This window comes from Castor canadensis, chromosome 2 (genome assembly GCF_047511655.1).
Source record: "Castor canadensis chromosome 2, mCasCan1.hap1v2, whole genome shotgun sequence".
Taxonomy (NCBI): Eukaryota; Metazoa; Chordata; class Mammalia; order Rodentia; family Castoridae; genus Castor; species Castor canadensis.
The window spans coordinates 78390457-78418258 of record NC_133387.1 but is presented as its reverse complement, the minus strand read 5'-3'; the positions used below and the strand labels follow the sequence as shown (position 1 = coordinate 78418258).

General features: G+C 35.1%; 1 protein-coding gene across 5 annotated transcripts in view; it reads right to left on the bottom strand.

Moving 5' to 3' along the window:
* Hdac9 (histone deacetylase 9) overlaps positions 1–27802 on the bottom strand; it is an 844179-nt gene that overhangs the window by 746785 nt on the left and 69592 nt on the right. For all 5 annotated transcript variants that reach the window (XM_074065098.1, XM_074065099.1, XM_074065100.1 and 2 more), the window contains one exon: positions 25916–26033. In XM_074065098.1, coding sequence (XP_073921199.1) covers positions 25916–25937 — 22 coding nt within the window. In that variant the 5' untranslated portion in view covers positions 25938–26033. The remainder of the gene's footprint in view (positions 1–25915; positions 26034–27802) is intronic.

Genomic DNA, 27802 nt, shown 5'->3' with positions numbered 1-27802 from the left:
ACAAATGTTTGGCCTCATGGTGCTTACATTCTAATACAGGAGGCAGACAAGCCCATGTCAAGAGGCAGCTCTGTCACCAAATGTTTTTTGGACATCAGGTCATCAATCTCTTCCTGCCCCATAATTCCCTGCTAGAAAACCTCAATCAAATTCATGTCCTCTGCTTGTCTCTTTCACTCCTCTGTAGACTTGCTCTGTCTTGTGACTTTGTTCACTTGCTTTTTAGGTGATTCCAAGATGCTAACCCACACTAACTACTTACCTCACTGCAGCTACTTAGAATAATTTCACTTGAATTTCCAATATTACCTCAGACTCCATAAAATTAAAACCAAGCATATCCTCCCTCAAAATGGACTGCTTTTTTCAGCATCCCCATTCTTATTACTATAGTTATTCTCTAAAACTTTCTGCCTCAAATTTTAAGTAATTCTTAATTCCTTCCTCATCTCACATACCTAGTCAAGTCCCCATAGCCTATGCCTATTCTTGAAAGAAACAGAACCAACAGGAAATATATATTTCTCGAGAGAGAAAGAAAAAGCTTTTCAAGGAATAAGCTCCATGAAATAGAATTCAAAGGTCAGCAGGATGCTGTAGAATCAGAGTCAATGCCCCAGTACAAAGGTTAACAGGCAGGAAAATTGTCTGACACAGGGGAAGCTCAGCTTTTGCTTACTATTCAGATCTTCAGTTAATTGGATGAGGCTCACCCACTTTATTGAAGGCAATCTGTTTTACTCAGTCTACTGACTTACATGTTAATCTCATCCAAAACACCCTCACGGAAGCATCCAAAGTAATTTTTGAACAAATATCTTGGCACCCCATGGCCCAGTCAAGTTGACACAACAATTAATCATCACACTGTCATTTTACCTTTGCTCTTCAAAAGTTACTCATCTTTTCTCTATTCTCATTATCATCTTCTCAGTTCAGATCCTTATAATCTTGCAATAGTTATCACCAGGAGGATGTAAAGCAGCCTAATAATCACCCTTCTCCACCCTTTAGTTCAGGCATTGCTGGCTAAGCAGTGGCACATATATTTTCAGAAATGTCTTTATCAAATCATTCATTTTCTATTCCCTAACTCATAATGGCACCTTGCTCTGAATAGTTCTGATTCTTTCTCTGCATAATACAGTCCTAGGTCCAACTGACCTTTTTCCTCCCAAAACTCTCAGAACTTCCATTATAATTGGTCAATAGCTTAAATGTCTCCTCTACCCATCAGCAACTATTCCCTGCTCAATATACTCCCATTCCCTGGAAAGCAATGCATACTCTCTGCCTATCCCAGTTTCACCAATCTGCCAAGGTTTATCTAGAGCTGCACCAACTTTTTGAAGTTTTTTTTTAATTCTCCAATCCATTTAAATCTTTGTTCTAATCCTCACATTCATATAAATTAAACAAAACAATTATTAATCTACATTAGTCTGTCTTGTTCTCCAATTTATTTCTATTGTATATCCCTCTTTCCCTTGTCCCAAACCTTATTCCACAGCCTCTAAACACATACATTCTATTTATCTTGCACTGCAATATTCAGAGTCTGTGAGGTGCCTGGCACCATGCAAGAAATGTATATGAAAGGGTAATGTTCTTAAGAAGGTAGACTATGATGGACGAGATGGATAAGTACTCCAATTAATTATGGAGTAATGTATTACACTCTGCATCACAGGTAGATACAAAGCTCTCAGGGAATATAAAAGAATGTAACACAGGAAGAAACTAAATTATACCAGCAGAACAATAAGTCAGTGATAAATTTAGCAGGAAGAGGAAAGGAAAAGGCATTTCAAGTATTAAGAGAATCCAGTGCAAAGAACAGAGACAAAGAAGAACATGTGTAAGGTATGATGCATCATTTACACACAAAGGCAAATGTAATGGGTACAAAGAATTAGAGCCCAATGGCTGAAAAACCAGAGGCTTAATTCAGTGGAGAAGTTATTGAGTAATAGGTACAGAACCCCAGAAGGAAAAAATACCTGAAACACTGAGATTGCTAAATCCACAACTTGAGTGGGTTGAGCAGCAGGCATGGCTAGAGCATGGGGCTCAGCTGCATCAAACCAACTGAGTTGGGGACCTGTAAAGTACAGGTAAAATTTTTTTGAACCTTTATTTATGATTCTAAATAATAAAAGATGTTTCAGAAGTCATTTGCTGACAAATTTAAATTCATCTGGCAGCAAAAACTGGCCAAAATAGACACAAGGTATTGTCTCTATTTAACTCAGCTAAATAGTCTTCATTTTAGAGTAATTTTTTTAAGTACTGGGGATTGAATCCAGGGCAAGCACTCTACTATTTAAGCCAAGCTCTCATATCTTTGAATTTTATTACAGAAATATTAACATTTTTTATTAAGAGGAACAATCCCAGACCCCCATTAAAGATGAAAGGTAATAGAAGGTATATGGTCCTATTGAAGCCTAATACATTTGCAAAATCATACTACTTTTCAAAAATCCAATAATGTCTGAATTCCAATACATACCTCACCCTTAGAGTTTTAGATAAGATTCTGTGGACTTTAGTTTTTGAGCTTCCACAGAATAGATACACAAGGAAGTCTATTGTCCAAAATGTTCAGAGTCCATGGAAGATCCATTTAGAATGCTTTGTTAAATGAAGGATAAGTCTGCAGTGCCACATACTCTCTATTATTGACCACTTTGATGACGTATGGCAAAGTTAATTTTACCTAAGTAATATAAAGACAAAAAATAAACTGCCAAGTATGAACTCTTAAATCAACTTTATCCTCCCGTTATAACGCCAAGAACACCACCATGAAGTTATTAATCAACATTATCTTCATCTCCTATAATTTTAATAGATAGTTTCCTGGAATTGTCTATTCAAATAGAAAATTAATTTCCATGCGCAGCTGGAAACAGCACATTGGCAAGCAAGGAAAACATCAAACATCAGAAGATTAAATAAAAAGTGGAGGAACTACAAAGATTCGACAAAACAGGACTTGCTTGGTAAGATAGGTATATGAGAACAGCTATTCACCTGTTTATTTAATGTATGACTATGTCTTTTAAAAAATGGAGTATCAATAATTATGTTAGCTTCAGAGCCAGAGAAATAACTAGGGGATTATATCACTTAAGAAGTGGCTCTAGAGTTGTATGAAAGGGAAGAAATTAAAAAGCTAATTTTCATAATATACAAAAAAGCCTCATAAATCAATAACAAAGTTGAATAACCTAAAAGAAAATGAGCAAAAACACAAAAGAAATTAAAAGCAGGGGAAGAAAACCCATTCAGATATGGAAAAATGTTCAAAATCACTAGTAATTAAGAATGCAATGAAAAATGACTACAAAATATTAATATTTCTAAATAACAAAGATCGACAATTAACATTTTTGAGAAGCAGCTTCTCTAGACCCATTGACAGATCAGGCTACGTTTGACCATCTCCCTCCTTGGGCTTGGACCTAATGGGCATCCTTCTGCACTGACAGCCATCAAGAAGAAGCAAGCTCATGGTGACATCTGGGGACTCTTCCCTGCTGCTGACACTGCCTTAGGCAGTGAAATTAGTGACAAATACTCACTAATCAGCAAACTAAAAGCAGAAAAATATACTTTGTACAAACATTTTAAAAACAAAAAGGAGAGACAGAAAACAGACCACCTTCAGAAGGTACCACTCAGAAAAACAAACCAGAAGTAGTACCAATATGGGAATGAGAAAGCCCCACATGGCATCAGACAGTGGCCATTCTAGTCCTGTTGCCTTGATTCTCAGATTGCCAAAGAAAAAAATAACAACAACAACAACAACAAAAAATCCATCAACTCACAGTGCAGAACTGACACAGTTTAAATAACAGCAGGGAGAAAGTTCAATAAAAGCCAATGTGTTATGAAAGCAAAAACAGAGGGAAAGCATTAAAGGTAAACTTTATAAATGATCACTGCAGGACACCTTAATGAAGGAAACCTTGAGTTCAAAATAGTAGGAACATTTCTAGATAAAGGATAACTGAGTTCCAAAGAGGCATATTGTGTTATAAAGTATGGAGCTATATTTTTTATCTTTGACAAACAAAACACCTCATTCTTCAATAAATCTCTTGGCATATACCACAAGCAAAAAGAGAAATCAACTTAATTATCTGTATAGTCCATTGCCCAAAAAGGAGGAAAAGTGGCTGATAACATAAGTGACACAAAAGGAGGAGTACAGTAAATATTTATTGAACTGAATAATTTATTGAACTGAAACAAGTGGTAGAAGCTAATAAAGAGATCCTATTATCTACTGATTAAATTTATTGGATTATTATTCAGACTTTCCACCTTTACCTATGGAAAATTTTACCTTTACCTCTTGTGTAGAGTTATAAATGTTCTGTTCTTTTTCCACTTGGCATTATAATTAATAACCACCCATCTAACATGGTGCTCAGAAACTTGGTGAAGATTCATCTCCCAGAATCAGCATTTTTGATCCAATTCCTGGTCATAAAAACATTAGACTGTGAAAGCATGGGTGAAAAATGGTAGAAGATGTGTAGCTGGCTAAAACAAAGACTATAAAAAGAGAGAGATGACAGATAAGCCACCTCAAGGAGAAACACTCAGACTGACCAGCCAGCCTCCTTCAGTTTCCCCATCTGTAAAATGGGAAATGGACTCAATCAGTGGCTTTCAGCTTTTTCAACTACCATTCACACTGAGAAGTATAAACAGAGGGTACAAACACATATATTGAGAGATGCTATGTACAACAAGCTCAAACATCTGTTTCATAAATTAATCGTATAATGTATGTACACTTTGGTATTCTGTGTTGTAATCTATTCTAGTCCATTATTTAATTGGAACTTAGTAAACTGATTTCATGACCCACTAACAGTCCATGACATACAGTTTGGAAAACACTGAATAGATGATTTCTTTCCAGTCATTGAAAGAAATCATGATTTTACTTAAAAGCAATCTAAAAATATCCACCACTCCCAAATACTACTTCCTCAATGACCTTTCCAAAGCTGGTTCCTGAGTGAAATGACACAGTTCCCCCATCTTTGCCTTCCCTTCTTCTTCACAGTAAATACCCATCATGTTTTCCTCTCCCTGGGTTGTAAAAGAGATTTTCCCAGGGTTCATGCCATTGCAAAACTTGACAAGAGAAGTGTGCACAAGGGGTTTTGTGATAAAAAGCTAAATATCTAAGCAATGGAACTTCATTTACCCATAACAAAGCACATTTGCATCTTTATAAAACATTAAGCAATTGCTAAGCAAAAGTCCCAATGATATTATGCAGCAGCAACAAATGACATAAATCTCGATTTTAATTAAGTGAAAGACATTTAAAAGTTGTACTCTTCCTTCCAAGAATATGTTCTTTGAAATAAAAAGAAAAGAACTCAAACTTTCTAACATAGCATCTATTATCACCACTGTAGATTTTTTTTTTTTATTTTGAGTTCATTTTATAAAATTTATTGTTGTGCTGGGTGGAGGTACATTGTGGCATTTACAAAAGTTCTTACAATATATCAAGTATATCATACTTGAAAATCTGCTGCCTTTTACTGTGACATACCCACCTCATCTCAAGGCAGAACTCTGAAAATGAGCTGGTTCTGAGTCAACCAATACTTTCTAGTCACCACTGGGTTTTATTTTGTTTTCATCACATATCTAGTAAAAGGCCTGCTTATTTCTTCCCATTACATCTTAAAAACACCTAAAACATTTTCTCCTCAAAGCAGTACAATCCTGATTTGGAATCCTTATGGTATTACTTCTGCCTGTCAATAATTTCAAAATGTCTTTTTTCTAAATGTACCCTTAGTTTCTAAGTCTACTGGGTAAAAGAGGAATATATTCCACATGTATTTAATGGTATTTAGATATCTTTATCACCATAGTTTATATAATAAAATACAAAGCCTCAAAAGTTTAAATGCTAACATTTGAATTCATAAATATCAAAGAAATATAAATGTCAAAAAATTAGGTCCATTGTAAACCTATAATCAAAGCATTCTGTGTATTTTAAAAACTTGGCAAGATACATTTTTATTTTTAATTTTTGGACTACCAATTCTGAAGGGAAAACAAACACCACTAACTTCCTCTTCAGTCACTAGCTGTCTATGCCATGTGTTTTTATCGCTTCCTGCACGAGGAAATACTTTTGAAACAAAGAATGATATTCAAAGAGAGTTCTTTGGCTAGTCTAAAATCATTTTTTCAGGAACTCAGCAAGAGTGTAAACATATTTAAAGGATGATTACAGTGTCAACAAAACTCATCCAAAACCTTCACATTTCATTTTTTTACATGATTTCATCCAATGCTTATCAGGTCTGAAAAGATGATTTGATGAATAAACTGATATTAATCAGTTAAGTGGCTTTCCTTCATCCACACAGCTCATAACTGGCAGAGCTGGAATTCTGGTCATGCTCTGTTTTATACCCAACCTCATGATGGAAACAGTATCATGCCATTTTCCTTAGACGCCTTCTGGTCAAATTGGAGGGTTTTATTTTAGCCTAGCTGTCTAATCCACCACAGGATTTTGTGATAAAAGGAGGCTAGTGGATTTCATTTGGGTGGTGGGAAGAATTATAAATGAAGGCTGTAGAACATGAAGATGTCATGACCAATCTTTCTATACCCTGAGCCCCAACAGTTATCTAGTTCATCCTATGTTATCAGGTAGTACAGTAAATACCAGGGGTTCTAAACAAAGATGCAAATTCTAGCCTTTTTAGTAAGGTGTTACTAACAACTTTAGGAAAGGAATCCAACAGGTAAAGAAATAAATACAACTAGTTTGATATCCATAATTCCAAAAAGCATTATTTATTGGTGGTGAAAGAGAAGTAAGCTTTTCACAGTGGATAAAATCCAAGAGGTAGATAACATTTTTCACATTTTACAAATATAAAAGATAAGAATTGTCCAAGATCAGTTAAGTGAGGAAGACTGGATTTAAGTAGACTGAGTGTACTCAGCTTCAAGGTCAGTAACAGCCTTTCTCACTATCTCTTCTTGGGCTACCAAGAAAGAGAGGAGTTCCAACAGCAGGTATAACATACCCAGCATGGAGAACCTCTCCTTGTGTAAGAGGTGACTAAGGCCTGCATGCTGGCCCAATGAAGCAGGTCAGGAGCTCTTTAACAATATATGTCTTAACATGAAAGTGTTTAATGTCCCCACTCCAGAGGAGCTAATACAGAAACCTTAAAGCAACAGAGGTTATCATGAGAAGGCGATCAGTAACCAGGGTAAAGATCAGTTAGAGATGAACCAACATGGGTCATAACATGTGTACATGTAAGCAATACTAGGAATATTTCTGTATAGCTATCCTTAACTCAACTAGCAAAAACACTTTGTCTTCCTTATTATGCTTGTCTCTTTTCTTCAACAAATTAGTGATAAAGGCAGAACAGGACCTGCCTGGAACTGAGGGGGGGGGGGCAGGAGGGAGAAATGACCCAAACAATGTATGCACATGTGAATAAATGAATAATAATAATAATAAAGAATATATGTCTTAGACTACTAGCCTATCTCACTTGAAAGAAGACAGAATACTAATCAGTGAGATGTGGAGACATGGATTTCATGGTCACAGTAGGGCTATAATGGTCAAAAAATTTTCATCACATTAAGTTACAGGATTTATATATTAAATCAATGTGGAAAAGCAATGCTTTATTGTTGAAGTAACAGCAGGGTAAATATTTGTTTTCAATCAGATTAGACAAAGTAATCATTACCCAGTGTATATCAAAGCTACAGTAAATTTTTAAGAATGTGTATCTGTTCTTGCTCTCCATATAGCAGACATTTAATAAATACATTGTGGATGCATGGATGGATGGATGCAGGAAGAAAGGAAACAATGAATTAACCTTTACCTTATTTGGTCACATTCAGAATGTACAGTTGAAAACTTCATTTTATTGACTTCCCATTAAACAACTCTCTATACTTACTTCTAAGACTAACTTGTACAATAGCCAAAAGGTCTAAGTTTTTTGTTTTTAGAAACAAAACTATTACATGCTATTTCAATTGCAATTTTCTAAACTTTCAGTTCATAAAATACAGTATATAAAAGACATTTGATTAAAATAGAAACTCCTGAAAATAAAAACATATGTAAATATGTAATGTAATAATTTCAGTGATTTTTAAAAACAGTAATTTTGCTTATTTATAATGCAAATTGGAGTGGATAAAAAAAGAGAAAAATAGTGATCTTTATTTCAATATACTAGTAAATAACCATTTTAATGATAGAGTGTTTTACAGAAAAATGCTTCCACTCCATCTGATTTTTCTAGCCATTATTTTTCTCTTGTTTCATAATATAATCATTAATGTCTTTTATTTTGCAATACTGATGTTTTAAAATAATTTTGTATATAATTTGGAGAGAATATAAGCCATACACACATATTCATACACATAAATACATATGCCCGTATCACTTATGCAAATATATACAAATTCAATTGCATAAAACTATGTCGTGTATTTACCTATGTGTATAATTTAAAAATTGAACAATTGGTGTGTTAACTAAACGTTTATTTAGAACTTTAACCCTTCTATGCATTTCACATTGTGCTTATATAAAATATCTCATAGTCACACAAGAGGAGTTACTTTAATTAGTGTGTTTTTGGATTATACCTCAGTGATGTGTGAGAAAGGGTGACTGAGAGGGTTCATTTATAACTAAGTGTCATCATGTCAGGTGGCACCAACAATTTCCTCAAGAGAAACAGAGTAGTCACAGCTGTGCACCTTTCTCTGAGCCCTTCAGTGGACCACCAGAACAACTATGCCCCACAAGGCTCTGTAAATCTGATTATTCTGGCTCAGTAGATTGAAGTAAGGCCTAAGAACTTGGGTCCAAATAAGCCTCGGATGATTCTTATTATAAAAGCCAAAGAAGTACTGATTTTGTGTATAGAAAAGAGCATACTGAGGAGAAGGCTAGAAATGTAGTTTGTCCTATTCCCTGGACACTAGAAATGCACGAGTCCTTACAATTATGCAGGCCTTGAGAAGGTACGATGGATTTGGGGGGAGGGACATAATTAAATGTGTGACTTAGTAAAATTCATCAGGTAGCATTATACAGTATAGGCTGCACAAAGGAGACTCATAGGGAGCCTTCTAGAATGGTAGTAGCAGGAAGTCATGAGTACTAAAGGTTGGCAACAAAAATAGAAAATGAAGTTAATCATGGCCGAACCAAACAATCCAGAGGAGAGCACAGAGTTTTGAAAATGTCTAAAACATAGGTTGTTAAGAAAATAACTGGGATGTTCATTTTAAAAAAAGGAAGTAAAAAAGATTAGACTATGTGAAGCATTAAATGAATGAATAATGAAGAGTAAAAAGAAAAGAAAGCATTTGTAGGAAGAGGCAAAAGAGTTTTATTCCCAGTTCTATCATAGCCTCGCTAGGAGGGGCTGGACATTGCTTTTCACCTTCCTGAGCCTCAGTATCCTCAATTGTAAGTAGTGCTAGTGAAACACAGAATGCAGGATTGCTGTGAAGATTAGAAATGATATGTCACACTTGATCCATAGAGGCTTGATAGGCAATTTGCCTGTATTTTCTCAGATTGCTATTTCTAGTGACTTATAACCATTCCAGACACACAGTAGGCAGTCAATATACATTTGTTAAATGAAGGAATTACTACTTTTCTGCTGTAACAATTCTACTGAAGACAGGAAAGATCATGGGATTTGCCCATTAGGCAGTAATTGGTGCACTTGGAGACCGCTTAAATGCCTAGAGGTTTTGCACACTAGTGGAGGTAAAAATCAGTCTCAGTGTTTGGGGAAGGGCATTCAAAATCAAATGGAACTGAAGAATAAATGTTTAGTTGTTATTCCACCCATTAAAGATATAAAACCTTCCATGGAGGAAACCAAACTCTGCTTTTCTAATATTTTCAAAAACATTTCATGCTTTAGAGTTTTTAGAGCATATTATTTTTATTCAAATCTTCGACTCCTTGAGGTAAAGGAATTCAGTTAGTACATCAACATTTCCACTTTAAAGGTGAGAAAACAGATTCAGAAATGTTGAGTGACTTTTAGCGTGTGAACAACAGGGCCCGAAACGTGGTGTCTTTGTGAGCACAGGTTTACTGAGGCCTCCCATGACCACCACTTGTCAACTCAACTCATGTTCATCAAGATGATGAGCTCTCCTCTGTCTCACATCCACCCCAAGTTTTCCCTAAGATATGGAAATAAAGAGTGGAGCACAGTCTTATGGCTTCAGGAAATTTCAAGAGAAATGTTCCTTCCTCAAAATCTAACCAGCACCAGGGACCATTCATCCTCCCACCAACACCAGTGCCAGTCCCAGTGCTAATGGCAGCAGTTCATCCATTCCTTGTTAGCATCTACAGAAAAAGCTGTTACTCAATTGGAAACTGTTGAGGTGGTCTTTTTTGAGAGCTCCCCTACAAAGAAGATGATTCTCATCTGAAATCAGTCAGCTAAACAGTCTTTACAGTGGGTCACAGGCTCATCATTACCTCTAGCCATGGTGCTGGATGGCTTGAATTCTCACTGTGGCCCAATCCCTAAGTACATATACAACCTTACATGTCACCTTACACAAGTCTCTGGAGCCTAGTTTCTCATCTTTAAAACAGGAGTTTTAACCATGGTTAAATAAGATATTACATGTAAATCTCTCAGCACATACAGTTAGAATTCAAAATATAATGGACACTTAATAACTGGTCATTTTTATTCCATAATGCCTGATATCCCAGGTTCACAGAGAAAGTAGCTCAAGCTCAGAATGACAAAGATACTTCCCACAAAGTGAGCAAACATCATTTTGAAACAGTATTAGTGCTTTCCCTGCAAAGGAAAAAATACCCAAGATAATCAGTGAATTTTTCATTGACTGCAAGTGTCACATTAATTGGATTGACTTTGAATTATTCATTTGTAAATTGATGCATAGTTCCAATAATGTAGGGGGGCACTAGGCCCGTACTTGAAATTCAATAACCTTGAACATAAGAACAAGTTTAGAAATACAGAAAAAAGGCATTTTTAAACCATAAATATTCACACATTCTAGTCACAATTAATAACTAAATGAGATTAATTTGCCTTCTTTCAAAAATAGAACTAAGAGTTTCCTTTTCATAACCAATCAGACCATACTTCCTCTGCTAGAATGGATATGTAATCTCCTAAATGGTAAATATTTTATATTTATTTACTTTATGCTCCTCTTCTGTACTTTTTTGAGGATTCCTGTAATCGTGGTTCTCAGCATTAGCAGCATATAATAATCACCTTGGAAGTTTAAAAAATACCAACGCCTATGCCCCACGAAAGTCAAACTGCTTCAGAAGCTTTGGGATGGAGCTTCAGACTTCATCTTTTTTTTCCCAGTTTTCCAGTTGGTTTTAATGCATAGTCCAAATTGAAAATCACTAGCTTCCCAGATGTCATTCAAATAACAAATGACAGACTTCTTCCTTTGTTGATTACTATTTACAAATAAAGTTGTTTTACTCTCACCATAAAATCATTTTCTTTGAAAGCCAGTCTTGACCTTTATAGCAAGATAGCTTGATTTTCCTTGGTTCTAATCAAACACTTCTGTGAGATTTCTATTTATTCATTTCCTTAATAAAGTTAGGTAAAGATGAATTATGTAGGAAGACCACAGCAACTCTATTATAGTACTAGAAAAAAATAGGATGGTGGTATGAGACAAAAAGTAGAGTGAGAATCTCAGTATTTTTTTTTTTAACAATTTAGGTGCGGATGGCTAGGCACAGAAGCTCATGCCTGCAGTGCCAGTTACTCAAGAGGCAGAGACTGGGAGGATCATGGTTTGAAGTCAGCCTGGGCTAAAAGTTAGGAAGATCACATCTCAATCAATAACCCTGAGTGGTGGGGAACATGGTCCCAGCTAGGTGGAAGGCAGTAGATAAGTGGGTCACACTACAGGCCAGCCCAGGGAAAACAGTAATACCTTATCTATCTATCTATCTATCTATCTATCTATCTATCTATATATATATATATATATATACTAAAAAACATAAAGGGATGGAGGCATGGCTGTGACAGACCACTTGCCTTACAAGCACAAGACTGTGAGTTTAAGCCCCAGCACTACAAAAATAAGTTTAGGCATGACACTAGTTTTGTAATAGTCAGCCACAATTATAAAATTCAATGAGAAAAACGTGACACTGGGGAAGAAACAGCACAATAAATACAACATTATAACATTAAAATATTTGACACGACCTGTAGTTTTTATGAAATGTGAACTCCTTTTTATTCAGAACCCTAAACCTTCAAGCGAATATGCTGGATTCTGATTGTGGAAAAATGAGGGGTGAGAACAAGACAAGACTATAAACCTTATCTAGTTACAATGACAGGTAACAAAAGAGAATATAATTTCTATATTTTAAAGGCAATAATTTTATCTTCCTGGGTTATTTAATAGTACCTTTTTAGGTATACTCATTATGAGAATAATGATGAAATAAGTTTGGAGACAGTCTCACAGAATGGTGGAGAAAGCTACCCAATAGTCAAGACACCTCACATTTTATGTGTTATTTGTCCCTTTAGTCTTAGATCATAAATTATTTTAAGTGACAAAAATAGTGAATGGTTCTGTCAATCTTCTTGTGCTAACAGAACCTCCCCCAAGGCAACTGTTCTGTTGGGGAAAAGATGGAGTAAGGTAGCAAAATGGAACCTAAGAAAGACCCAGGGATTTGAAACTGAACCAGCTTTAATAAAACAAACAACAGAAATTGAGAAAACTTTTCATATTTTTCTGTTTCACAACATTGTAATTATTACGTATGTAGAATCTTAAGCACAAGTAGAAAAAATCAGAACTGAGAGACTGAGTCATGTGCTTATTTAACTATTCAAGAAGTGTTGTTTTTTTTTCAGAGTATTATATGTAATTTACTAACATCAGTAAGAGAAGTGAGAAGCTTCAGTGAGGTTTGGTCCTTATCCCTCTCCTCTCCTTCTTCCATCTTCTAATTAGGTGATGGTTGCTGATTTGATGCTACCCATGTTTTCAACTGTGATCTTTTTCAGCTGCTTGTTAAGTAACTATCTTTAGGTCCAACTTCTCTTTCTCTGCTTTACTATCAAGCTATCCTCTGACAACTAGCAGTGCGTGGCTAACGATACAAATCTAGAATCAGGAGCCTGGATCCAAGTGCTAGATGTTCCTCTTGGCGTGGCTGTGAGACTTTGATACAGCAAGATAATTAACCTCTCAAGGTCTAGATTCCCCATCTGTAAAATGAGAACTAGAATATCATCTAACTGAAGGGTTTTGTACAGAATTCAATGACGTAGAACATGCACTGGAAAAGCCCCTGGCTTGTGAACAGAACTAAACAAATACTAGATATCATTTCTATCACTATCACTCACCCCCACTGTTCTATTATCACTCTTGAACTTCTCAATTGCTTTTGTTAGGTCCCACTGTCTCTCTTACAGTCAGTCACATATCCTGACTGTTCTTCTTCATAAACATTTTAAATAAAACCTTCCTTTCCATTTTTATTTCTCTCCCTGAAGCTTGTTCCTAATCCTTATAAAATGTAAAGCAAAGATACAAATGGAAGCCCTGCTATCATGTTTCTAAATTTTTTAAAGTATAAATCAAACTATCAGCTGTTAAATAAAATATGTTCTACCCTTCTACCTTGATAACAATGTGGAAGTCCAGATTTAAATTTAGAATTCTCAAATTCTTCAGGACTCTGGGCCTGAAAGTCACATCAAAAGGAAAATGGGTGACTAAATTTTGGCCCCTGGCCCCTCCACCAACCAAAACTCACCTGGTTCCCCAACTCTAGAGGTTCTGGATTTTCTTCCCCTTGTCCTCCCCTATCGATGCCTGTTGAAACCTTACATATCCATCAAAGAAATTTCAGATATTTCCTTCTCCAAATTTCCCTTGAGCCAGGATGATCTCAACCTCCTAGGAGCATCCAAATTATTTTGTTTGCAAATATCTAAATGGGACTTAGGCATCTGTCTTGCATATTTATCAATATCTCTGTGCTTGTTTTCCTCTTCTATTTGATCAGAGGTTCTCTGTGTTCAATGCTATCAGCAGGAAACAAAAATCTGATGATTTTTTTTTTAACAAAAAATATCCCTGCCCAGAACCATGCACAAGGTGGGATTAGGGGCAGACATAAGTGGTTTTTAAAGCTCTAATGTTGATGGTGATATGCAGCCAGAATAGATAAGAATTGTTAAAATTTAAAATTCCTTGGGGGAAAAGCCTAAGTTTTATTGTTGTACTCAGTACATTCTTCTGAATTGAATTTAAATTAATACAGGCTTCCTCCCAACACTCTCTTGCAAGACACTTTCTGGTCCACAGGTTACACATAACTGTGGTCGCTGAAATGATATATGAGCACTGAGACGTGGTGGTGGGTTATACTCTAGAATTATGCAAAAGGAGACTAATAAAAACAAATCTAATAGTCTAAATTAAGTTATCTCTCTTATCTTTATCTCACCACGTATTGTGTATGGCAATTTCACTGGCAGCAATGCATTTATTCAAGACATGGTCACTGGATTGCTCCTAATACCTAGCACAATGTCTAACACATAAAGGGAATGAAATAAAAGTTTTGCAAATGAATGGATGAATAAATGAATGAAATGAGTAACAAATGTATAAATAGAAATTTATAAGAAATTATAATTTAAAAACCCAAAATTATTTCATTTTTTTGGTAGCTGAATTATGATGCCCCAATAAATAACTACAACCACATTCCTAGAACCTGGCCAAAAAAAAAAAAAATTTCACAGATGTGACTAAAGATCTTGAGATGGGGAGATTTATCCTTATAAGAGGAAGGCAGAGGAAGATCTGACCCACACAGAGGAAGAGTGTGTCAAATCTTTGGCCATAGAGGCAAAAACTGGAAGAATAAGGGAATAAATTTCTCTCATTTTAAGCCACCAAGTATATGGTAATTTGTTACACATAGGCTACAAATACAAGATGCAAACCGCTATCAAGTAACTTGTCCAAAGTCCCAGAGTCATTAGGGCAGGGACGCTTTCTCTTAGGGATTTCCTGGATCCTCTGATGATCTTACGCTTCTTCCCATTTTTCTCTGCTGTCTGCTACTTACTGTGGAGCCCACAGAACTCTGCCAGTTTTAGATCTGAATCTGAGTATCACATGGAAACTGTAAAAAATGAGAAATCCCTCAGACTCACCAACTATATCAGTGACATAAGTAACATAAAAAAATTGACCAAAAAACTCATTTGACAAAAATGACAAGACAAAGTTTCTAGCACAAGATCCAGAAAGACACTCGGGGCAAATATTTCCATTAAGCTACATGTAATCAAAATAAACAGTAAATGCCCACAGGGTAACTGGGAGAATAGATGATGCTCATAAGAAATGGTGGCACAACTAAAAGTATAAAAATGCACCAAAAAGAGAAGCAAGGCAACTGAGTTGCTCAGTATTAGCAGTGGGCTTGAAGCTGGAATATAATAAAAGAGAGGGACTATATAATTCTATTTGCTCAAAAATGACAGAGACAAACCTGAACACTGTGAAAGAACCAGGAAGTGATGACTTTAGGTATCAATCTTGTCAGTGCAAACACTTATAGACATTAGATTTTACAGTGACATTTACAAAGGGATAGTTGGGTGGGAGCACAACTTTAAGTGTGACAATTCTAAATGAACTCTTGATACTTTAATTTTTTATAATTATATATTTTATGTACCAACATAACAAATTTATGACATTTTCTCAATGAAGAAAATAGGACAAAGGAAGATCTAATGAGTGACAGAAAAATGACAGCTATTTCTAAAGCTTGTGTTTAAGTCCTTGGGTTTATACTAATAACTTCAAATACATGTTTGTATAATTTTTCACTAATAAATGAACAGATAAAATAACAAACATATCCAAAGCAAAGAGATGTGTATTTAGGATCAATGAATGCAAACACTTATTTTCTTAGGAATGGGATGTAGAGAATGGTAAGGAATATCAGGGCAGCAGGGGCAAAAAGAGATCAAATACTCTTTGCCCTATATGTTGGTTAAGAACATATAAGCACAACAGGATGCAAGCATTTCCTTAATGACCCTGCAGTTATAACAAGCAAAGTAAACAATCTGGCCTTAACACGTCACTACTCCCCTAGGACGTCAGCTTGCCCTTGTAGTTTAAGAATTACTCACTCATTTAGACTGTGGAAAGTCCCTATAGATTCAGGGAGTTTGTGATCAACTAATGGGTTGTGATGTTATTGTCAGTGGATGTTACCCCACAAGAGGCTGGACCATTGCATCATTCTAAGTAAGACAGATTTGTGAGTGGGCAACAAAGAAAGCCAACCCAAAGAGGTTCCCCAGAGCTCTGAGTGAAACACACGCAGTGTTTGCCTGTTCCCTATCTATTCTTTCAACGACATGTGAAAAAAGGAACTTCCTGGGCAGATATGAAAGAAATCCATTTGACTAGATATGTTTCAAAGTAAGAGATCACTTTCTCAATCAAATGCTGGACTGCAACACTGTCAAATAATAAAGAAAAAAAATTTCAATAGAGACACCAAGAAAGTTTAATAAAATGATCCTAATTTAACCTTTATAAAGACTTCAATTATTATACTTAGGTATTTGTATGTTCATCATTTTGAATAAGAATTGAAATATACAGAGAAATTGAAAACTTATTTATTTTAAACCAGCTGTTTTCCTTTTTACTTATTTTAATAAAAGAACTTATAGATAGAACATAGTTAGCAAAACATGCATTGTTTAAAGCTGAAAAATATTGAACCAATGGATTCTAAATTAACGTAAAATAATTTCTTACCTAAAATGATACCTGTTGAAACTGTTCTAGGAATGAGGGAGGGGGAATAAAGGAAAATTGTGGAGGGGGGTAAATTCAAGTATATTTGATACATTGTAAGAAGCTTTGTAAATGACACAATGTACCCCCCAGCCAGCACAATAATTAAATAAATAAATAAAAATTTTAAAAACATACAAAAAATAATTTCCTGTCTAACCATAATTCAAAATCCTTTTATTCTTTCCTCTATTCTTAGATACAGTGTGTATTTGCAATGGGCAGGGAGGTGGCTTACAAGCATCAGAACAGGAAGAAGTCCAAGTTACTAAAAGGAAAAAGGGTGGTGAGTCTGCTTCTACCATCATGCTAGATAAAGTAGATCCTATTAAGGGAACTCAGTCTAAGACCACACATTTGATAAACAATGATTATTTTATTGCAACGTTTATTCTTCAAGCATAAACAAGCCACCCTAGAAAGTGAGGAGAAAGAACAACATTTCAGTGGGCAGCACTAAATAGAGGCAAAAGAATATCTCAGAGTTGTTATTCGGAAGATGTATAAAAACCAAAAAAAATCAACAAATGAGTAAGTAAGAAGAAACCAAAGTAAGGCCAGAAACTCCTACCAGAAATGGAGCGGCTTGGTTTTGCTCAGATATTTGCAACTGCCTCCCCACTCTCCCAGCATCAGTACCACTATCATCAGCCCCTTGCAAAGTATCTTCAGTTCTTCACTCATTACCTCCTTTTTCTTGGTAGGCAGTAATGATTCAAGTAAGGGAGAAACTATGGATAAAATAGTCAGTTGAGTCACTTTTCACCACCACCCCCCTCACAAAGAATCTTAGGATAAATGCCCTTGCCCTCAAAAAGTTCCGTCTATTAGAGAAGACAACCTAGTACCAGAGAATGAGTTCTGAATTGACAGGTAGTAAGTGTCAGAAACACCCAGGAAGGCTTCACAGAAGAATGGAGTCAGAGCAAGGGCAGTGAGAAGTGAGCATTTAAAGTCTGCAACAGGAAAGCTGGGCCTGGAGAAGGCACACAGCTCCACTATGTGACCAGAACAGGGTTCCATGAGGAAAAAAAAAAGGAAGACAAGCCCAAAAAGGGAGCTGAGCCAAATATCTATATACCTTACAGAGAGGTGACAAAAAAAAAAAAAAAACCACTAGCATTCCTTAAACAAGGTGTGGACTGGATCAGATTTAGGGTAAAGATTTAGTAGAAAACAGACTTGGCACTGTGAAGCTCAGAGGCAGACATATTTCTCTTGTAGTAGCTTCACAGAACATATGTACAAAGAGTATTTACTTTGTCCAGTTTTCTTCCTTTACTTTCTTTCCTCCTTGTGTATTTCATTTTTTAAAACTTAATGAGACAGATCCAAAATCCTATTTAGAGTTATGCAGGAGAAGAGAAAAACAAAGAAAACTAACAAAGGTAAGAAGGCAGATGAATAGGCACATTATCTATTCTCCCACCAGAAGGGAAATTCTGCTTTGATATATTTACTGAAATTGATAGGAATAATAGCACACATTACCTAACACAAGTCATAGTATGTATTATTTTTCCTCTTCCTATAACTTCCTAAATTTTTCTACTAATTTCATACATTCAATTCCCCCTTACTAAAAAATAAGGCATGATAACATAGGAACTAGTCTCAAAGATATGTATACATTCAAACATAATGAAATTATTCAGAAAGTATGTTCATACTTACACACTTTCATTTTCCTAAACAAGCTTTCAAAATTTTTCTAATCATAATATTTTTAATGCAACATCTATGAGAAGACGTAGGTCTTCTGGAATAACTGTTTCACAACCACCAGGTTAGTCATGCATTTTTGCAGGCTTTCACTATCTCTGAATGAAAGGATCATATCCCAAAACATCCCATGTTCATAAACACATCCGGCAAACGTTTGGAATCCCAGTGACAAACTAAAGAAGTAGCTAGATTGACTTGCGATATTATTCTTATCAGATCAAGTTTAAGTTCTGACCTCTGAAAACACTGTAGATCTGAGATCAGAAAAACACACTAGCCTATCCACTAGCATCAGACTTGCAAGGTATAATCATGCTTTATTAAACACTAATCTAAAACTCAGGAATAGTTTTTCTTGACAATTTGTCCTTTCAACATTTCTTTCTGAAGAACAAGTTTTTCTTGGAGTGAAAGATACAACGTGAGTGCCACATATGTGCCATATAGTTGTCTGTCCTCTCACAGAACTCCCAGAATTTCAGACAGTAAAATTAGTAGACAAATTACAATTCCAAAGGAAAAACCCAAAGCAGATTCCAGTGGAACTATAAAACTGGTATGAAGAAAAATTTCTCCCAGAAGTTAAGAGTACTGGAGAAAAGGTTAATTATGCAATGAAACAGAAAAGAAACCATCAATCTTAAGAGGAAAGAGTCTCATATAATCAAATAGTAGATAGCTATCACAAAGAAAAAGATCTAAAACAATTTCACAGACTACCTCAGAGTTTTTCCATTTCCCATAAATCAAGACAAAATTTTAATAGAAAATCCAAAAAGACTTTAGTCATGAGTAGCTCATTTTGGATGTTAAAATAACTCAAAGCAACACAAGTCACCATGGTGAAAATCAAAGCCATAAAACTGTCTCACCTAATGGAAATTCAACATGTTGTAAATCTATATAGCAAAGACAGAAAGAAAAGAAAAGAAGAAGGGAAGGGAGACTAATAAAATGCAATTACAAATGTAAGAAACACAAAAACTTTCATTTTACTCATAAAGAGAACTGTGTACTTGTTGGAGCTTATTGGGTTACTAACAATTTAACAGTTCTTATTTTTCTAACCCTTCAACAAATTATGAAGCAGTAAACCATAAATGGAGAAGATGACAATGCAATGACATTTGCAAAAATAACAGAAATTAAATATATGCATTATTATTCAATTTTTTATTATAAAGCAAACAATTTTTAAAAGAACATTAAATATGCATGAAGTCCCATAGCCTGACTTATTATCAAACTAGTCATTGTTATTTACTTCATCTTTTTCTCGAGTTCTTAGATGGCTTGAGTTTTTACAACCAAAATCATATCTTTTCATATAATTTTGATTATTGCGTACTTTATGTAATGAAGATTTCCCACTTTCTCATAAATGTCATTAACCGTTTTTTAGTAGTACTGGAGTTTGAACTCAGGGCTTTGTGCTTCCTAGACAGGCTCTCTCCTCTTGAGCTACTCCACCAGCCCCATTAACCATTTTTAATAAATCTGTAATCTACCATTAAAAAAGAAACTAGGTATATACAGAAAACCATAGAAAGTAACATATTTTGCTGCTATTTACTGTAAATTCAGATAACATTGTATTCCTTCTGTATTCCCTCAGAGTTACTATATTATTGCAACATAAGCACAGTGTTTTTGGAACTCTTAAGAGAGTTCTAAAACCCTAAGCTATACAGAAGGAAAACAAATAATCTTCTATAAATGCCCCATATAATTCTATAAAAATAAGGCTGTCCATGTGTGTTTTGTTAGCAGTACCAAGACCTTAGTCATGGAGCTTCACAAAATACATCAGCTAGCATTGCTTTATAATTGTGTTCATGGAAAGATCAATGAAAACAGGTACTTGTCAACCATTGCATATTTGGACAAGATTTTCATCATTATTATTTAAAATTATGAAGGTGTTTAAAAACATGACACCAATATGCAACAAAGAGCAAGCATAAGAATTGTGACTATTAAGCTTAAAGTACTTCTTCATCAGCATGCATTCAGTTATAATTTCAGATACCCTGATATATCCCCTTCTTCCATTTCCCTACCATTGTCTTGATGTAGAAATGCACAATGAGTTTGAAATCCGTGAGCTGAATTAAATAAAAGCTTCAAGTTCAAAGTTAGAAAATGAATAGCCTATCACTCAAGAAAATCCTTTTGGTCTCCATTTGAAAGATAAATAACCTTGTTTTCTGTTTAAACTACATTATGGGATTTGTTTATAGTAGTATAATAATGAAAACAGTGAGAAATACACAAATTAAATCACCCACAAAAAGTAGTGAAAAGACCATTTGAGAACAAATAAGTGTGCAAAACACTAAAACTGAACATTTTGGGAAAAGGTTTATGCCTCACTATTAAAGCACTGTTCCTCAGGAATTGAAAAATGAAGAGAATGCCTTCTCTGACTTATATTTTAATCTTGAATATCACATTAAGAAAATTAGACTTAGAAATACCAAAAGAACTTAACTGTGAAGTTCAGGTAGAAAGAAAAAAATCCAAAACAATACGTAATAAATTTACCATGTAGTGCTTCCCATTCATACTGTAACCTGTGGCCAAATTCTTTCACAACAAACTTCATGGGACTAATTTATTTTATTATCTTGGAATGTTGTTCTTGAATGCTATTTGAAATAGATAACTGGCCGGGAGCCTGAAAATGTTTTAGTTATATAAAGCTTCTTGTAATAGGATTTGACCTGCATTTCATTACAAAGTCCAGTGATCATACTCATCTGGGGAAGTCATAACCTATTTGATTTGTCCTATGGCTCTATTTCATCTCATATCCATTTTTTATGATAACATGATGAAAAAACTGAAAGAAATATGCCCACTTGGACATTATGATATTTGTTTGTAACTTTGTCCTGGTTTTAGTTTCCTACTTAATGACTAAATGGCACCACAGTGGTTAAGGCACTGAAGCAAAAGTGGTGAATCATTAAAGAGTTCGTAAATTTTAAAAACAGGGGCAGGCCTTCTGGGTCCCATATGCTTGCAGAAAACCCGATGTTGTGCTGTATTAATTGAACCATGAAGCTTTTATTAGTTCTCTTTAAAAATGCTTGCAGTGAAGCTCTTATTAATGCTTGCCCTCAAATTGTTTATACTACTTAGCATTTCCATAACAATTTATATTTCAAAGAACTTTGTGATCATTAGTTAAATCTACTCTACATTTCTACAAGAGAATGTAGCTGTTTAGTAAAACAGGCATGAAGGGAAATCTCTTAACCAGTCTTTGCTCAAGATTGACCAATGAAAAAATAAATAGAACATGAAAAAATGAATAGAATATAAGGTCTTGATACAAATTTTCAGCACATATAGTGTGGTTCTCTCACATAACATGGACTTCTGAAGAGTTGATGTAAGTGTGCCCACACGGTAAATGAAGAAAAAGGAAATGATCTATCTTTGTATAATAAGCTTGAAAAACTAGTATTATAGGACGTTACAACACAGTTATGGCCACTGTACCTTCCAAACCTACCTTAAAGCCTAAAGGGCATAGCATTGCACAAGCCTAGGGGGATCACTCACACAGACTCTATGTCTAGAAAATTCCTTTGGATGATTTTGCAACAAAATTACAACATAAAAGTTAGGTTTGTCAAAATTAAAAGTAACAGGAAATCATTTTGTGGTTTATATAACCCAATCTAAGTGTTTAGGCTCAAATCATGTTTTCTAAAATCTTGGGTCATACTAAAACTCTGCTCTGAAATATTATAGGTTTCAAATTCTCTTGAAGAAAACATATACTGTAAGAATCTCTTTGAGCCAGATACCATTCCTGTAATCCTAGCTACTCAGGAGGCAAAGATCAGGAGGACCATGGTTCAAAACCAGCCCAGACAAACAGTGGGTGAGACACTCTCTTGAAAAAACCCATCACATAAAAGGGTTAGTGGAGTGGCTCAAGATGTAGGCCTTGAGTTTAAGCCCCAGTAATGAAAAAAAAAAAATTATTTGGTTCACCTCCCCATAAAACAGGAATCCCTTAGATAACAGAGAATACACTTAAGACCCTACAATTTTCCCCAAAGATGATTACCTACTCTAAGTTGTTTTACTTATTTACCATCAAAGATCAAAATAACTAAATTATTTTAGCTCACAAAAAAACACTGAGAGAGGATTTAAGAACATATTTTTGTCTCCATAGAGTCACCAAATGAGAAACACTAGTGCTATTAAACAGATTAAACAGATTGCAGATTATGTGCAATTCTGCACTTTACCAAGTTAAGGTGAAAAGCAATGTGTAAAATGTTACCTAGTACCCAACTCCCACTATACTAGGACTACACTGTGAGACTCTTTGCGGGAGAAGTCTGGCAATCTGTATTTTTAACAAGAGTCCCAAGTGATTTTTATTATATTACATATTTGGGAAATACTAAGTTATATGACCCTTAAAGTTCTTCCTTCTGAGATCTGCCAATCCTCAAAAAAGTAAATTACCAAGAAATAGGATGCATACTGCTCTACAGAAAAAATGAATTTCTAGTCTTATATTTATTAAAATACTTAAGAAACTAAATGAACTAAAATTATTAACATTTCTGTCTTTCCCACTGAAGGGTCTTGACTATGGGGTAAAAAACATGTTTTAGCACTCTTTTGTGTGCCTGTTGGTTATCCTACTGCCTGGCATAAAACAGACCTCTGGTAAGTTTTGAATGAATGAATGAATAGTACAACTGAGACAGTTAGTTGTGCCAAGCATATCCAATTTCCCCCTCCTTTAAGGCTCTTCAGTACACAAAAGAATACCCAATGTTTTAATTCAGAACATTATTTAGGTAAAAAGGTTAAAATAAAAATCAATGAATCCCATATACAAAAATCAGCACTTATTTGACTGAATACATGATCAAGACAGTAATAATCTGTATATGATATCAACTATATCTGAATATGGATGAAGAAACATTTCTGAGAATGGTGTCAATATAGAGAACATTAGAATTCTACCCCAGAATGAATTTTCATGACAAACACAAATGGTCTAACACAATAAGTATTAAAGAATTTCTGGAACTACTGAAATGAGTCTATTTTTCTTTCTGGTGCACAACTCCTCCTAGTAACCAGTTATGGAACAAGAGCAAAATAAATGGATGGTGATTGCATAATACCAATTCAATTATCTATTTAGACAGTTAAAAAACAAAAATGAAACATAAGAATGCTTTTTCTAAGTCAAATGATCAATTTATATCTGACAAGTAGAATATATATGGCACCATAAGATACCAGCTAATAATAGCAGAAGAATATTTTACATTTGTGCCAAGAACATTTTCTTTTATACACAAAAAGTGCATTTCAGGGCCCTGATCATAGTTTATTGCTTACAATGAATAGAAGAGATTCCTGCCCACCTGGCCCATTTCCTATGACATTTCTCAATTGCAAATTTCATTCATAAAATCTTTTCAGAGTTGACTGAGACCTCTGTATAGTGATGTTCTCAACCAAGCAGAATTATGTATAAGAAAAAGAGTACACAAGAAAATTTTAGTGACCCTAAAGTCAAATGAACTTCATTTAATAGTTGTCTCATTTATTCCCCACTTTTCCCCTTCTCCTAGTTGAAAAATTACCATGGCTGGCAAGAACTTTCTCATTAAAATAACAGTCTCAAATGATACTTTCATATTACAAAATAATATTATAAAATCAATATTCTTTGGGGAGAGAGTATGGCTAATTCTAGTTGCCAAATATTACCACAAGAAAAAGAAAATACATATTTGACCACAATGGCTCTTAATTAAATGCCTCTCTTATACTATGCAATTTTGAAACATAAAATAAATATGCATACTATATCTGTAAATGCTTTATATATGAATATATAATGAAGACATTATTTTCAGTTCATCTCAATAGAAAGCATAATACGATACTATAATTGCAGTGAGCAACACAGCTCACAGAACACATTTCAACAAGGGGGATGGAGGGAAAGGGAATGAGGAACAGGTGTAGAGGCTGGGCTTGTGGTTCTCAAAGCATGACCTGGAGGCGGCAGCAGCTGCCTAAGAGAACCAGGAAAAATTACAATTCTTAGGCCCCATCCCAGACTTGTTTCAACAAACTTTCTAAGTAATGGACTACACAGGTACTTAGAAGTGACAGGCCTAAGTAAGTCTTCTTCTGTTTAACTAGATGACATGACACCAAATTATGAATCAGACTAAAGACTTGGGGTTATCTTCACTACATCCTTTAGAATCACAGTTATACTTTCCTATAATTTCTAGTTCCAAATTCAGCATACAAGTTGGCACCTATTGAAAATGTCGAGCAAGGTTGATGAGACAGTGGAATTCACGAGCAGCTAATCTGGATGCAGCACTCCAGAGATCAAAAATCTCAGCAAAATTTTCTGTTTTGATCTCTGAATATCGTCTTATATTAGCTTTGACCTACAGAGTTGGATAACTCACATATACCAACATGCTAAAGAACATATACAAACAAATACTTCTATAATGATCCAAGCAGAAAATTATTTTACAATTTGTCTATGACCAACATGTGGGATCTGACCCTAGTTCATCCTTGTCAAAACTTGTTCCAAAAGCAACACCCTGGAGGAATGGGTGTTGGCTGTGCTGATCACAGCACTGCACGAGCCACACATATCACTCTGGACTTGGAGGAAGCAGGTGCTGAGATTACTATTAAATACGTATATAGGAAACAGGAGTGGAAGTAAAGAAGGGTGGGGAGGAAAAATATCCTTCCTGTGTATAAAGAGACAAAGGTGGAGTCAATCCACAAGCCAACTCCCAAACCCCACAGCATAATTTAAAAGCAAATAGATATATCTTAGGTCAGAAAGACTGTGGGTGTAAATTAGATTCCTGTATAATACTTATAACTTCATAACTTCTATCTAAATGTCATATTAGAAACAGAAGAATCAAAATCCTGTGCTCAAACAATAACAGAAATGAAATTGTCAAGAAAGGAAATTAGTTTAATAGAGGATTACTTATAGAATGCAAAATTCTAAATTTATTATCATATCAATTAATCTTCATCAGAAAAAAAATGTTCCTTTATGATTTCAATAGCTTAGTTTGAAGCAACACAAAGCAACGTCCTTCACATAAAGTCTGTTACCAGTTTACAAAACAACAAGACTAACCCGGTTGCACTGGAGAGCTCATGGTGGGTTTCAGGACTGATGGTTGAGGGTTCAGATTCACAATCTGTGTTTGTTCAGCTGGCAGTGATGATCCAAAAGGGGTTGGCAGAGGAGAAACCTAGAATGTTAAAAATATATATATGCAATGTGTAAGATACTGATATGCCAATCTCACCAAAAAAAAAAAGAAAGAAAGAAACAGAGAGCTGGCCTTGAGTCTCAACCCAGCCACAGCTTGACTGTGGGTCTTTGAGGAAGACACATCAAACTCTTAAGTCTCTAATTCTTTATCTATAAAACAGCATAAGTGGACTGGGGGTCAGGTCAGTGGTGGAGTCTTTGCCTAGTGGGTATGAGACCCTGGGTTTGATCCCCAACATGAGAAAAAAAGAAAAAAGAACAAATAGCACAGGAGCATTGTGAACACTGAAACAAAACAATAGGTGTAGAAAGGATCTGTGGTGAGAAAGTACTTCATATAATTATGCTTAGTTTACCACTTATCACTCTCTAGCTATTATCATTACTATAGAAATTAAAATTTAGTTTTTGAGTTTTAGATACAAACATATCACTACGTAGCACTTTTAACAATCGCTGTCAAATACTTACTTCTAGAGATAGGACTTACTGGTGGAAAAAAAATGTTAATGGCCTAAAAAAAGCAACAAATGGACCACACACAAACTGTAGGAGTGACAGAAAACTTTCCATTACAATTTCCATTTCTTGAAGTCTTTTGCAATCTTGTTCCAGCTAAAAGCAATAATAGCCATCGTCTTTCTAGGAGTGGCACTAACAGGATGGATTGACTACTTGAGAGGAATTTAAGGGACTTTCTGCTTTTAATTTGAATGCACTCCCACTTTTAGACACTTAGAGGAAAAGCAATTGGAAGGACTTTCCTTAATAGTTTACTGGAATGTCAAACTTAAGAAAAAGAAGAAGCTTTAAAGTTATACTTAATGAGTATCTACTAAAACAGTATATTCCAATTGCACTATTTTTATAGACAGATGCTGTAACTCTGAAAATTGTACATCTCTTTATCCTGAGAATCCAAAGCATTTATTGTGACTCGTTTTCTCATCAGTATTTTGAAAGTGTTATGACTATTTTTACCAAAAAGTACAAAGCTGGATATAAATACATAATTTCTTTGAAGAACTATATAATATCACCAAGAATACCTATACTGTCTCTAAACAGAAATACGCTATTTAGTTATTAAAACAACCGGCTAGAATCATCAGATCTAGCAGGCTGCTTTTCAAACTATCTTTAGCACTTGATAAGTACTAATATTTAGTAACAATAAAAATGTACACTAATATAAATTCCTTTCAAAATGTATACTGATTATGCTTATATTTTTGGCATTGTTGGTGGTACTAGGGTTTGAACTCTGGGACTTGCTGCTTGCAAGGCAGGTGCTCTACCTCTTGAGCCACATCTCTAGCCCCTTTTGCTCTAGTTATTTTGGAGACAGGGCCTTGCTCTTTGCCCAGCCCAGCCTGGACCTTGATTCTCCTATTTTAAGTTTCCCACCTTAGCTGAGATGACAAGCAAACACCTCCATGCCCAGCTTTTTTCCACTGACATGGGGTCTTTTGAATTTTTTTGCCCAGCCATCCTAGAACTGCAATCCTCCTGATCTCAGTCTCCTGTGTAGCCTAGGATGACAGGTGCACTGCACTGTATCCAGTTATTGATTGAGATAGGGTTTTACAAAGTTTTTGCTAGGCTGACCTTGAACCACTATCCTCCTGATCTCAGCCTCCCAAGTACCTAGGATTACAGGCTTGGGCCACTGGCACCCAGCTTATCCAAAGAATCTTAGTTTCTATAACAGCAAAAAAGAAGCATCTCTTGAAAAAGACAAAACAT